The following is a 12233-nucleotide window of genomic DNA, read 5'->3' on the forward strand; positions in this document are numbered from 1 at the left end:
GGAGAGGGTAAATTTAAGGAGCGGCAAACTTGGGGTAGCGACAAATTTTGGAAGCATCAAATTTGGGGAATGACAAATTTTGAGCGATAGAAATTGGAAAATGTTTAAACAATTCACTTTATTTCATGTAGCGAATTAGCAATAACTCATACGTGAGTTACCATATTGAATTAATTTTTAAATTATAATATTTGATTATATTTCGCGGCAAGGGCGGCAGACGCATGTTAGCCTAGGGGCACCAAATCTTCTAATCCGCCCCTGCGCGCGATAGGGCCCCAAAGAAAGGCGTTTTAGTAGAAATTCTTTTCCTTTGTGTAAAAGAATGTGTAATTGAAAAACATTTGTTACAGCCGTTGTCCAAGGGTGTCCCGCAGCTATCAACGAGAGGGCAGATGGAAAGGCGGCGACCACCGTTTCTCAGAGGCCCCAGCAAAACGAAAGAGGTATATTTAAAAGAAGTCGAGGGTTTCGAGTGACCTGACGCACTCCTGGATTACTTCTAACTGATGTTCCTTTTTTTCTGATTGTCAATCCCTTCTGCGCGGAGATTCAAATTCTATCTAGGCGCTGGCCGCGTGCGGAAATTCTCTACTCGCATCTGTTAGGTATAGTCGGTGAACGCCCATGAGCGTTCTCCGCCCAGGCTGCGTGCGGAAACACATTTTTGTATAGGCAGAATTATCTCATTAGAGCTAATTTTAATTATTAACTCCCTCATTAGCTTTTGGTATCTATGTTACATTCAGAATTCGATAAACAAAAAAGAACCTCTCCTATTCAAATTAACGGAAGGTTGATTGAATATGGAATTTTCTTTTGAAAGGTCTGGGTTAGGAAACTGTGTGGTTACGTTTAAAAAACGGGCGATATCTATATCCTCCTTAAAAGCTCAATTAAAAAAACTGTTGTTCGCGTTCTATTGCCCCTTTGGAACTGGGCCTTACACATTCATCATTTTTTATTCTTAAGCACATGCTTAAGCATGCGGCATCCTCTAATAACCTAGTAGCTAGTAAAGGATGCCGATTGCCTAAAGAAGGAAATTCTAAATGATACTTTGTTCGATGCTTTTCAAAGAAGTGTCCATGAAAATGGGAAAAAAACCCGTAACACCCTACGGGGCCACCAAGTTAGCAGTGAATTAATTCACCCTATCAAAGAACCGGAATTACCGGAATCTATATACATGTGTGCATCCATGTGCATGATTTCCATGCACCCTCCTCCAAGCAACAGTAAACAATAAACAGAAACATAACCCGAACCACCAATGTACAGAATTTTATTCCACAGTATTCTATTACGATGTATTTGAAACTGAAGATAAAGTAGAATTCTAATACCTAATAATAGAATCGTAATACTAGCCACAGTAGTTCTAACAAATAACACTAATTTCAATTTCCACTTTGTCCGCTCAACCACTTGATAATGCAATCGTTAATTGTGAACGAAGTATACGAATCAACGAGCCACAGTATAACATAGAAACCTTTAGAACTTCGCAAGGTATTGGCCCACAGAAATCTTTGAATCCCCTTATTTGTCTTCCTGCAGTAAACTGTGCGACTCGAACACTTTGTTAAGTTTCTAGCAATCGTTACTCTTGTAGACGGACAGAAGCGCAGGTAGAATGGATTCTGCAAGGAGCACAGCCAGTGCTGCAGGGGATCGTGCGAGCGACGAAGATCTCTCGCCGGACGCTTTGGTCAGGCAGAATTACGAATTGAGGCATCGCCTCGAGGAGGAAGCGGCTAATTACAAAAGGCGCCTAGATACGTATCGACAGGCGCAGCAACATCAAGCTGCTCTCGTTTCCCGTTTACAAGCCAAAGTAAGGTCTACCTCTTTGCTTTTCGTAATTCGTTTGCTAAATACGAAGTAAACCTTTACGTTTTCAGGTTTTACAATATAAGCAAAGATGTTCGGAGCTCGAAAGCCAAATGACAGAAACCACTGCGTACGATACTAGTAAAGTTTCTAGCTCCACCCCGCCAGCGGTCTCCGCTTTAGACTCGGCGCATCAAACGTTAAGGGATATACGCGAGGAACAAATTCATGATTTAGATACTGCCTTGAAGAAGCTCGCTGAGGAGCGCAAGAGGTTTTACTCCTTTACTCCGTTCTGAGTGTAAGAATACTCTACGCGAATGTTTACAGATATCGTTCTTCTTAGGTGCGAGAAATTGTTGCAAATAAACACAACATTGAAGGATCAGTTGGAGGAATCTCATCAGACGAATGAAGCGCTCACCAATGACCTGCAGAAACTGAGCAACGACTGGGGTATTCTCAGGGAAGAATTGGCTATCAAAGAAGACGAGTGGAGGGAAGAGGAGCAAGCGTTCAACGACTATTACACTTCTGAGCACAATCGATTATTAAATCTCTGGCGCGACGTTGTGTCTGTGAAACGATTGTTCGCGGAAGTAAAGTCGACCACGGAGAGAGACTTGCTGAAGATGAAGAATAGCGTTACGTCCACCTTTAATGATGTTTCATCGGCTTGCAGTAACACGGGGTTCGCTATGAAAATGCACGCAGCCGTGCAGCCGATGGTAAATTCACTTATACCGGTGGTTGCTGTTCGCATTCTAATGTGATCGCGTTTCAGATATCTCATCAAGTCCAACAAGCGCAGGAGCAGGTGACGACTGACTTGAAAATAGAACTATCAACGCTCAAGCAACAGTACGATGTGGCTCAGAATGAGATTCGTGCGAAGGAGGAGAAGATCAATCAACTTATCCGTGACGTTCATAATTTGGTAAACGCCACGAATGAAACTATTATTTAAGAAACCCGCGTGGAATGTACAGAGCGACAGTGTCAATGGGTTTCTTTCAGGAAGAGAAATGCGGGGAGGCAGAGGCAGAGGCGCACCGCAATACGCGTATTCAAGACGACATTGAGATTCTACAGTCAGCGCTGAGAGACATAGCGCATGCTGTGATCCAAGACGCAGAGGCCAGGGATATTGAAAGCAGCCAAGCTCCTCCTCACCTGCACTTGTCTCCCAGCGCACCTATTCCTCAAAGATCACCGAAAAGAGGTACAAGAAGCAACACCATTCCAGCATTTGCTGAAAGTACGATCAGCGCTGTGCAAGCAGCCCTGCATAAATATCAGTTGACTATACACGAGCTTCAGGTGTGAAGATTTTATATTGCATGCTTTGGTAAATAGTAGAACTGTAAATATTCGAGTGTTAGAATAATTCGAATAATCTCTTCGAATATTCGAATAATTAGGAGTATTCGCATATTCGAAGGAATTATTCGAATACTTAGATTATTTGAATATTCATTACAGTCCTAGTAAGTAGTAAAACCAACTCATCGTCTAAGGCTCCTGTGAAATCCTGTGCTAACGCGTGCCAATCATTCGTCTCGTTAGGTGAAATTACAGAGTAACAAGGAGCAATTATCAACCACTCGGAAACAGTGTGAGAATGCCGAAGAGAATATTAAAAGCCTGGAGAAGAGAGTGGAGGAGCTGATTACCGAATTAGATGCTGCCCGATCTCAGTGTTCCCAGCTCAACCAAGAGAAAGACATGCTGCAGAAAGGTCTCGACACTGTGAGAATCGAGAAGAATGCCCTTGATAAAAGCAGAGTGGAACTTAATAGCATGGTGCGATTTCTTCTCTTAACTAACAAGGGAAATTAGGCAAGCCGAAATTCAGAAAATTATGCAAATTTGTGGGCAAGTGTGCGAAATGCAACCATAGTACGATTTTAGGGGGTGAAATCACGCCTTGAAAAAAATGCAGAGTATTTTTTTACGTGGAATATATCCAGAACAGTGAGAGATATCGAAAAAAAAGTTTAAACAGAAGTTGTATCTTTTTTTTATATCTACAAACCTACGTAAAAATAATTATCGAAAAAGCTATACTTTTCTAGTTACCCCCACTACCAATCCTTAATTCGAGAATTATTTTACACAGTTTCATAGATATAAAAAAAAGAAGCAACTTTTGTTTAAGCTTCCTTTCGATATCTCTAAGAAAACTCTGCGTTTTTTCAAGGGGTGATTGCGTAATTTTCTGAATTTCCGGGTTGTCTAACTTTAAGTGCGTGTATTTCTGCGCTTAATATCCAGATGCATATAAAACCTTTCCGTTTAGATGGAAAACTTGAACACCGACTATGAAAAGCTGCAGAAGGCTAATAACAAGTTGCAGAAACTCTGCGATAATCTGGAAGACGAGAAGCTGTATCTTCAAAGCGAGCTTGGTAGAGTGTCTAAAGAAGCCGAACTGAGGTATGTCAAATAACAACCTTGTGTACTCGTATCTTCATTGCTCGATCTACCAGTAATTTGAACTACTAGGGAACTGAATCTCCATTCAGAGGAAGACAGATGCAGCAAAATGAGGGAGGAGCTGCTGACCTTGCGAGAAGAATTAAATAAAGCGTATCTCACGAAAGACATGCTGGAACAACAGAAACTAGAAACGGATGGATTGATTTCGCAAATTGAGAAGAACAAAGGTGATTTTTATCGCAAACCCTCTACTTTTTACTATGGTTTCATTTGTGTCTCTCTCCGCTATGCATTAATACTTTTCTGACTGAATAATCGTTCAGGTGACCTGGAGCTGGAGTTAGAACGTGTACTGCTGGAAAAGTCAGACGTGCAAGAGGTCCTAATGAAGTTGGAGACAGTTTGCAGTAACCACGAGCACGAGAAACACCGGCTGCAGGAAGAATTGAAGAAGGTAACGTTATCGAAATACTTTGTGCAAATACATTTTCTGTTAATCGTGCCTTGTCGATCTTAGGTGATGGAAGAAAAAACTAGGTTGGCGAATCAGTGCGCAGATCAGCAAGGAGACTTGGGTTCTCTGCGAAAGGAGTTGCTTCAAGCGGAGCAAACTAGACTCGATTTGGAATCAGAGAAAGTTACTCTGAACGAGAAAGTGAAGTTCTTGGAGATTGAGAAGGAGAAGATTGAGATAGAACTGGCACAGATTACAAGGGAGCGCGGGGACCTCAGTAACCAATTGTCAGTGTTAGCACGAAAGAAAGAATCGTTAAACGAAGAGTTGATGAGAGTCAGGCAGAGATTGGAGCAGGCAAACGAGATGAATGGAAGAATTAATCGGAATTTGGAGGACCTTGTGAAGGATAACGAGGAGAAACAGGTAAGCGATACAAATTACTGTTAAGATACAGTTATACTGAGTAAATTCATTCGCATCTCTGCAGGTTCTCTTGGAGTCAAATGAAAAGGAGGTTCAGCGGTTGCAGGAGCAACTCGCATCAATGCGCAGCGAGAAAGAAGCCCTGGAAGGTGTTTTATTCGATACGCAAACTAATCTGGAGAGTACGCACGTGAAGAAGACGCAGCTGGAGAAGGAGCAGAAGGAGCTGTTGGTAAAGCAGGAGAGCTTGAAGGGACAAGTGGAGAGACTGGTGAAGGAGCTGGAGAACAGTGAGAAGCGTACGCAGGAGATAAAGCAATCTCTGACGCAGCAAAGTGGCGACCAAGAGGTTGAATTCCAACAGATCATCACTAACGTGAAGAAACACAGTGATGATACTATTAAAAAATTGAGCGAAGAAAAGGTAATATATTTAACGAGCTCAAGAGTTAAGCAATGCGTTCGACTAAATTGATTGTATCTACAGGAACAGATAAAAATGAATCTAGAGAAACGACTGCAACAGTCCCTGCTGCAACTCAGCGGAGAGAAAGACAACGAGATAAACCAGTTGCACCAGAGGATAGACGAGATGCAACAGCACATGGAGAATCTGTGCCAGCAGCACGAAGAAGTCCTCCTCAGAGCAGAGAATGATAAGCAGCAAGCTCTTCTTATGGGTAATAAATATTTACAGAGATTTATCCCACAGCTTACTGAAACAATATTCATTACAGCTCACCACGACCAGCAAGCACTATTGGAGAAACTCGAGGGCGTCTTGCGCGAAATGGAAGAGGAGAAGACCAACGTCGAACGAATTAAAAGGGAAGGTGCAGCGCGTGCCGAGCAGGAGCGTAACAATACGAACCAACTGCGCGACGAATTAAGCCGCCTTAAGACTAAGTTAGATGAAACGAAGTTGAAAGCAGACGAGGAGAAAATAAAGCTGGACCTGAAGATCGAAGAGCTGTGGAAAGAACGCGAATCGGCGCAGAGGGAGTCTGAGGAACTGCAAGTGCAGTTGCACATGACGGAGGACAGAGTTGATAGCTTGCAGAATCAGCTGCACGAAACGATTCGGAAGCTTAAAGATGGTAAAGTTTATATTTATCTTTTGTGATAACGAAGCTTGTTACTTCTGGTATAATGAACATGCATTTCCAGTTGAAAATCTGAATGAGACGTTTCGCAAAGAATTGGTGGACGTTCGAAGACAATTGGCTGACTCCACGTACGAGAAAGAGAAATATAATAATAGTAACAAAGAGTTACGCGAACATGTGAAGCGCATTGAAAGTGAGAAGAGGGAACAGAGTAGGACCTTGGAAGAATCGTATCAAAAGATTGCGGGTAACGTATACATTATAATTCTGAATTATACTATAGTTGTTTCGCGTGTATTCATACTTTATGGCATTGCGAATTGCGAAGCTCTGGAGGATATGAAAGTGACCATAGACGCGGAAAGGTCTCGCCTGCAAGCGCAGTTTCGCGACATGGAACGGGAAACGCTGCAGCTGCAGAAGCAGCTGCGCTTCACGCAGAACGAACTGCAGAAGTCTCACGATAGCAACACGCAATCGCAGAGCGATGAAAAGGAACTGCAAGCACGACTGACGAATGAGATGGAGGAGAGGGAACGCTTGCAGCTTCAGCTGCATCAGTTGAAGAAACAGGTAGCTAATTAAAACATTGGAACCAGCTAATCGTGAGATATCACTAGCTGCAATACCAATGTGGCGAGTAAAGCCTAGAATTAAAGTGCACCGCTCTTCTTCTTTCTCTTCTAGCTAATGGACGTGGACAACAGTTTAGAAGTAACAAGACAAGAACTTGGAAGGCTACGCTCGCGTGCGGACGAAGAGGATGAAAGGTGGAGAACCAGGGAGCAAGAGCTGCTGGTGAGACTTGAGGACTGTCGATGTCGCGAAAGGAAGCTGGAGGATCAAAAGCATAATTTGGAAGTTTGCCTGGCTGATGCTTCTCAGCAGATTCAGGAGCTCAAGGTAAAACCCGAATCTGTATTTAAGTTTTACATCGTGAAAATATAATCAAGAAATTGAATATCAATTGCTCAGGCACGTCTTGGAGGATCCGAGGGAAGAGTGAGAGCGTTGGACGCTCAGTTGTCGCAATTGGAAATGGCGAAGAAAGAAGCGGAGCAAAAGTTGAGCAGCGTGGGATCTACCTTACGTCGCATAGCTGGCATTCAAATGGATGGAAGTGTCAACGTGCCCTTTAAACTGATGAGTCCTTCAAGAAGATGGAGTCCAGCGAGAGGTATGCGATTAAGGGGAGGACCTGGTTAAGAGCTGGAGCTAAAGATTTTGCTTTAAATGATAATGATTGTCTAAATATATTCCTGAAGTTTCAAAGTGAAATTCAAAGTATTTCGGAAGTATCAGCCAGGGGAACCGTAAACTTTAAAACGCTTTTCCTCAAAACTTTTCCTGGGGCGTTTTAGTTAAATAATGACCAATCATCGTTGATGGACTAAAAACATTTATAAAAAAAGTAAATTAAACCACTTTTTTGCATAAAAGCATCGAAATTTTTTCGTCAAAAGCATAACTTTCCTTTAAAGTCCCACAATTTTGTCAATTTTAGCCTTTTTTCTTAGCTCTTTAGTTCATCGACAATGTAAGTTTATGAAAATTAAGAAAAATTTTGACTTGTTTATTTCGGGCAAGAACTAGAGGCCCATTTTTGCCGATTTCACAATTCTACTGACAAGGAATATCAATGATTAATCAATTTCGACTCGATGAACTTGAAATTTTTCAATTAAAATTTTGTTTTCGTATCGTATAAATATATATTAAAATACTCCTAAAGTTTTGAAAAGATCAACTTTATTTTTCTGTGTCAAAAAAATTCGCGAAAATCACCTTTTCTGAGCGTCTTCAAACAGGCTCTCCCCTTAATAAACCAACATAAACGATTTGTAATTAATATATGTGTTACGATCCAGTTCAAGATCACTCGGACTCCGTCAGAGACATGATACTCGACGTTGATCCTGAAGTTGTTCGGAAGGGTGTGAGATCTCTCATGCAACAAGTAGCCCAAATTGAACGCGAAAGGGTAGCTACACTTTTTTCTCTTGCAAACTTACAATCATTTTGTAGAACCTTGCAAGATATGTCTGCTTATATTCTAGGACGACTATAAAACTGAATCGTGCAACTTGAAGAAGCAGTTGGCGGAGACTCAAGAAACTCAGAGCAAGACTGACGCTCAAATAAACAATCTACTAACTAATATCAGAATTCTACAGGACGAAAAGAATTCCTTGGAAGTGAAACTTTCTCAGAAGCAGAGTGGTTACGAAATGCAGGTACGGTTTGCTTATATTTTCGTAGAAATCGTAGTTTTATTATCGTGTGTTATGTCTTTTAGTTAAACGCTTTGCAACAAAAAACGGAGGAGTGCGAGCAGTTGCGCGAGAAAGTGGCAGGTCTTGAATTAATGATCGGCAACAGCTCTGAAGAGAAGGCGCAGTGCGAGGTGAGGATATTTTCTGTCTTTTTTAAGGGGGGATTATAATTTATGCAACGCTAAAACAGGCCGATCTCTGGGAATTTTTTCTGGACATATTATGAAGCAAATCAGTTTTAACCTTTGTATTTAATATTTGAAGATACGAAAATTGTTTTTTATGTTGAAAATATGCAGTGTAAATGTCGCATGCTCTTATTATTTATGAAATTATATCATCGATAAACCTCCAAAACAATAAAAAGGTAGAAAATTGACAAAATTGTAGAGCCTAGGAGAAAAAGTACGATTTTTGAGAATAGTTTGGAATTATCTTGTATGTGCAAGGGCAAGTCGATTGCTTGATTAGTTTTCTCTAAATCACTAACACAAATTTGAAGAAAGTACTTTCGACGCTGCAGCAAGATGCCTCGATAGCGACATCTACAATACATATTTTCAATATACAATTATTTTTTTTCGTATCTTCAAATGTTAAGTATAAAGCCATAAAAATGTTCAAAATGATTTACTTCATAATTTCTCCAAAAAAAATTCCCAAAGATCGGCCTGTTTTACCCTTAAACACTTATCTTATTACTATCAAATTATTCTGTAGGACAAGCTAGACAAGCTGAAGCAAGCTTTGAACAGAACAGAAAATGAGAAGCGTAATCTGCAAGAGGAGCTTAACAGAAGCGAGTCTCGTGCCACGAAGCTGGAGTTGCAGAGAATGTCGTTGGAGGGTGATCTCCAACGACTGCAAATGATGTTCCAGGAGAAGGAAACGAATATTCACGTACGTTGCCTGTATGACTTTTAATCCCCCGATAAGAAGTAATAAATATTTCTAACAATTGCACAGAAACTACACGAGCGAAGTGAAATGCAGAATCGAGCCATGGCCAGTTTAGAAGAGCGCTGCGCTTCGTTGAAGTCCACGGTAGAACAGTTGAACGTTGCCTTAGAAAAAGCATCGAACTCGGAGAGCGAATTGAAGGGAGAAATAAATTCTCTGCAGCGCAATGTCATGGAGCTTACAACCACTTTGCAGGCTTCGAATGAAAAGATCAAGCAGGTATCTAGATACGAATTTTCAATGTCTATGTAAAATTCCGAGGAACGATCGTTGCAATTTTATTCCAGCTACAAAAACAATTAACGAATACCGAGAACGAGCGCAGGATTCTATCGGAACGCGTGGAATCTCTGCAACAGTCTCTGAGCGACATGAAGCACACGAATCAAACTCTAACCGATCAAATCACACGTCTGCAAAATGAGCTGGCGAACAACGAGGTGCAACGTTGTACCTTGGAATCCCAACTGAGATTGGTTAGCTACCCAACGCAAGAAGAAAGTGCGAATAAAGACGACGAGCTGCTGCGACAGCTGCAAACAGCGCAGAGGGAGAGGAGCGAGATGAGAGGAAAGGTGGACGCTCTTGCTGACAAAGTGAGTATCATCCTTCAGGAATATTAGAGCAGCGCTGATGCATTTCTTCGTATTCTAGGTGAAATTATTGGAAACCGATAAGCGCAATTTAGAGCGTCAGTTGTCCCTGCTTAAATCAACCAGTGCTCGCAGTAAAAGCTACGAACGTCCTGAGAAAGCGCACACAGAACTATTGGGCTCCAGTTTCGATTTGGACCATTTCGAGCAGGAGAACAGAGAGCTGCGATTGAAGCTGCGCAGACTAGAGACTCAGCTCGCGGAGAAGGAAGCGGAACTCATAAGAGTGAAGTCGAGTTACACGCACACTCATTCAGTATTCGACTACAGTCGAGATAGAACCGGGGAGATCGAAAGGCTCAGAGCAGCCCAGTTGCAAGCGGAGAAGCTGTTGGAAGCCAGAGAGCAGAGTCATCGTCAGCAAGTCTTGCGCCTGGAGAATCAGGTACTAATTTCTTATTCTTCTCTGTTCCTAATCGTTGCAAATATATTTCCTAAGAACGAATGTGTGAACAGATTCAATTGCTGCGCGAGCAACTCAACCAGGAAATAAAGCGTCGACAATTGTACGTGCTGCGAAGCTCGAGGGCTGGAAGGGAAATGCAGCAATTGAGACAGGCTTTAGGCGATTCGTTGAGAACAGTCGCACAGGATCCTTCATTGGACGCAGTACTGCTAGAGCACGAAGCTCGAAAATTGGACTCCACTTTGACAAGTACTACCAGCCTGCCGCCGTCGTTAGCTTTACCTCCTCCGTCGTCTTACGATAGATCTTCCACGCCAGCACAGCTCAAATGAATCGCCTCGCTATTTTAGACTGAATCGAACACGAAAACTGCCAATGTTCAATGACACTTAGGAGAAGAGTAGCGTATAACAATTCTTCCATTCGTGGGAACATGGGATAACCGTAACTTATGCTAGTCACAATTGTATTTAAAATCAATTGCCGTATATGAGCGGGAGATCGGTGATTAATGTACCGTCCACGTAAACTTTAGGGGAATGTTAGTTAATGACGTTAAGATGGGTATCGCAACTTTTTGATAACAGTACCTTGGCGTATTGAAGTTTCTATGTACTTTTTTTATACAACTTTAGGAGCTGTTTAAGGGGACAGTCTTTTTGGAATATTTATTACAGTACGATGTAGGTGCCTCGATGGAAACTACTCCGAAGCTGAGGGATGCCTGGGCCGTAATAAGAGGCCCTTGTTTTTCGAACGATTTCTATATTGTACTACTTTCCGTGTGAGCTTCGTAATAATTAAGGTGCGAAGAGAACCTAGTATCCCAATCCGTCCACGTGTTACGATAACTTTAACTCACATCGCGGCAATTAAATGTATAAGTTGATTATCAACTTGGTTTTGTATCGTGTTATTTTTAAAATGCATGTTCGGATTGCCAAGCGTACGCTTATGATCCGTATAATGGAAGGCGCTTTCCGGGTAAGTTGTGCTGGTAAGAATAATGCTATCTTTAGTCTCGTCCAGAGACCAAAGAGTATCACCGAACGAAAGCATTGTAGAGATATGCTTCTGAGTACGCGATTAGACGAGTCACTGAAATCTATCTAGCATAGACCGTAGGGAATGGTATTTTATTAAAAGAGTACCGAAAACGACATATTTGGCGAACAGTGGATTGTGTCTATTCTTTACTATTGAGAATATAGACATCTAATCCAGCCAAAAGTGTTTAGCTGACTCAATCGAGTTGTCCTGCTTGCGGATCATGAAAACCTGAAGTACTAGCGAGACGCGCGAACGTTGAGGAGGAAACGAAACGTTCCATTAATTCCGTACGTTAATGCTCAAACTTAATTGCCATAGAATTCTTCGATAGATCGGTTAGTAAAGGTGTAGCGATACGTAACGTTCTTTTCTGCATTTATATTTTCAACTGCCATCGTTTAAATTTATTGTTATGGCGAGCGAAATGATCGAAGTGAAAATTCATCTATTCAAATTGGGAATGAGATTGTAGGGAAACAAAAGGTAGGTTTTATGATGCTAGTCACGATGAAGCAACGTTATTGCGTTTAATATTGTATAATTATATGATGCGTTAATGAATGTTCACTTTTGTAGAGATACGTATACTTATATATACAATAAACTATTGCAAATTTAGTGTAGAGTTTTGAA

At 41.5% G+C, this 12233-nt stretch overlaps 1 protein-coding gene across 2 annotated transcripts; it reads left to right on the forward strand.

Annotated features, from left to right (window-relative positions):
• Positions 1–265: 265 nt before the first annotated feature.
• Positions 266–12218, forward strand: Root (ciliary rootlet coiled-coil, rootletin). 2 transcript variants are annotated; one of them, XM_076806541.1, is made up of 26 exons: positions 266–446; positions 1616–1837; positions 1905–2107; positions 2180–2561; positions 2618–2770; positions 2851–3153; positions 3400–3636; positions 4133–4269; positions 4339–4499; positions 4596–4726; positions 4790–5152; positions 5217–5576; positions 5640–5832; positions 5890–6249; positions 6320–6505; positions 6587–6831; positions 6946–7161; positions 7234–7435; positions 8127–8239; positions 8316–8492; positions 8555–8662; positions 9252–9431; positions 9498–9710; positions 9779–10087; positions 10146–10529; positions 10601–12218. In XM_076806541.1, exons 1-26 carry the CDS (start codon positions 396–398, stop codon positions 10880–10882), a joined length of 5871 nt encoding a protein of 1956 aa, XP_076662656.1. In that variant the 5' UTR covers positions 266–395; the 3' UTR covers positions 10883–12218. The 2 variants fall into 2 exon arrangements, with proteins under 2 accessions (XP_076662656.1, XP_076662657.1); XM_076806542.1 differs by lacking the exon at positions 266–446 and adding an exon at positions 1192–1512.
• Positions 12219–12233: the final 15 nt, after the last annotated feature.

This window comes from Andrena cerasifolii, chromosome 2, assembly GCF_050908995.1.
Source record: "Andrena cerasifolii isolate SP2316 chromosome 2, iyAndCera1_principal, whole genome shotgun sequence".
NCBI classification, from domain to species: Eukaryota; Metazoa; Arthropoda; class Insecta; order Hymenoptera; family Andrenidae; genus Andrena; species Andrena cerasifolii.

Excerpts from the sequence above, each read along its gene's own strand:
- Root (XM_076806541.1), top strand. The coding sequence starts at position 396 with ATGGAAAGGCGGCGACCACCGTTTCTCAGAGGCCCCAGCAAAACGAAA. Across the intron at positions 4,727-4,789 it reads TGCAGGAAGAATTGAAGAAG|GTGATGGAAGAAAAAACTAG; the intron begins GTAACGTTATCG and ends TGTCGATCTTAG. Across the intron at positions 7,162-7,233 it reads AGCAGATTCAGGAGCTCAAG|GCACGTCTTGGAGGATCCGA; the intron begins GTAAAACCCGAA and ends TCAATTGCTCAG.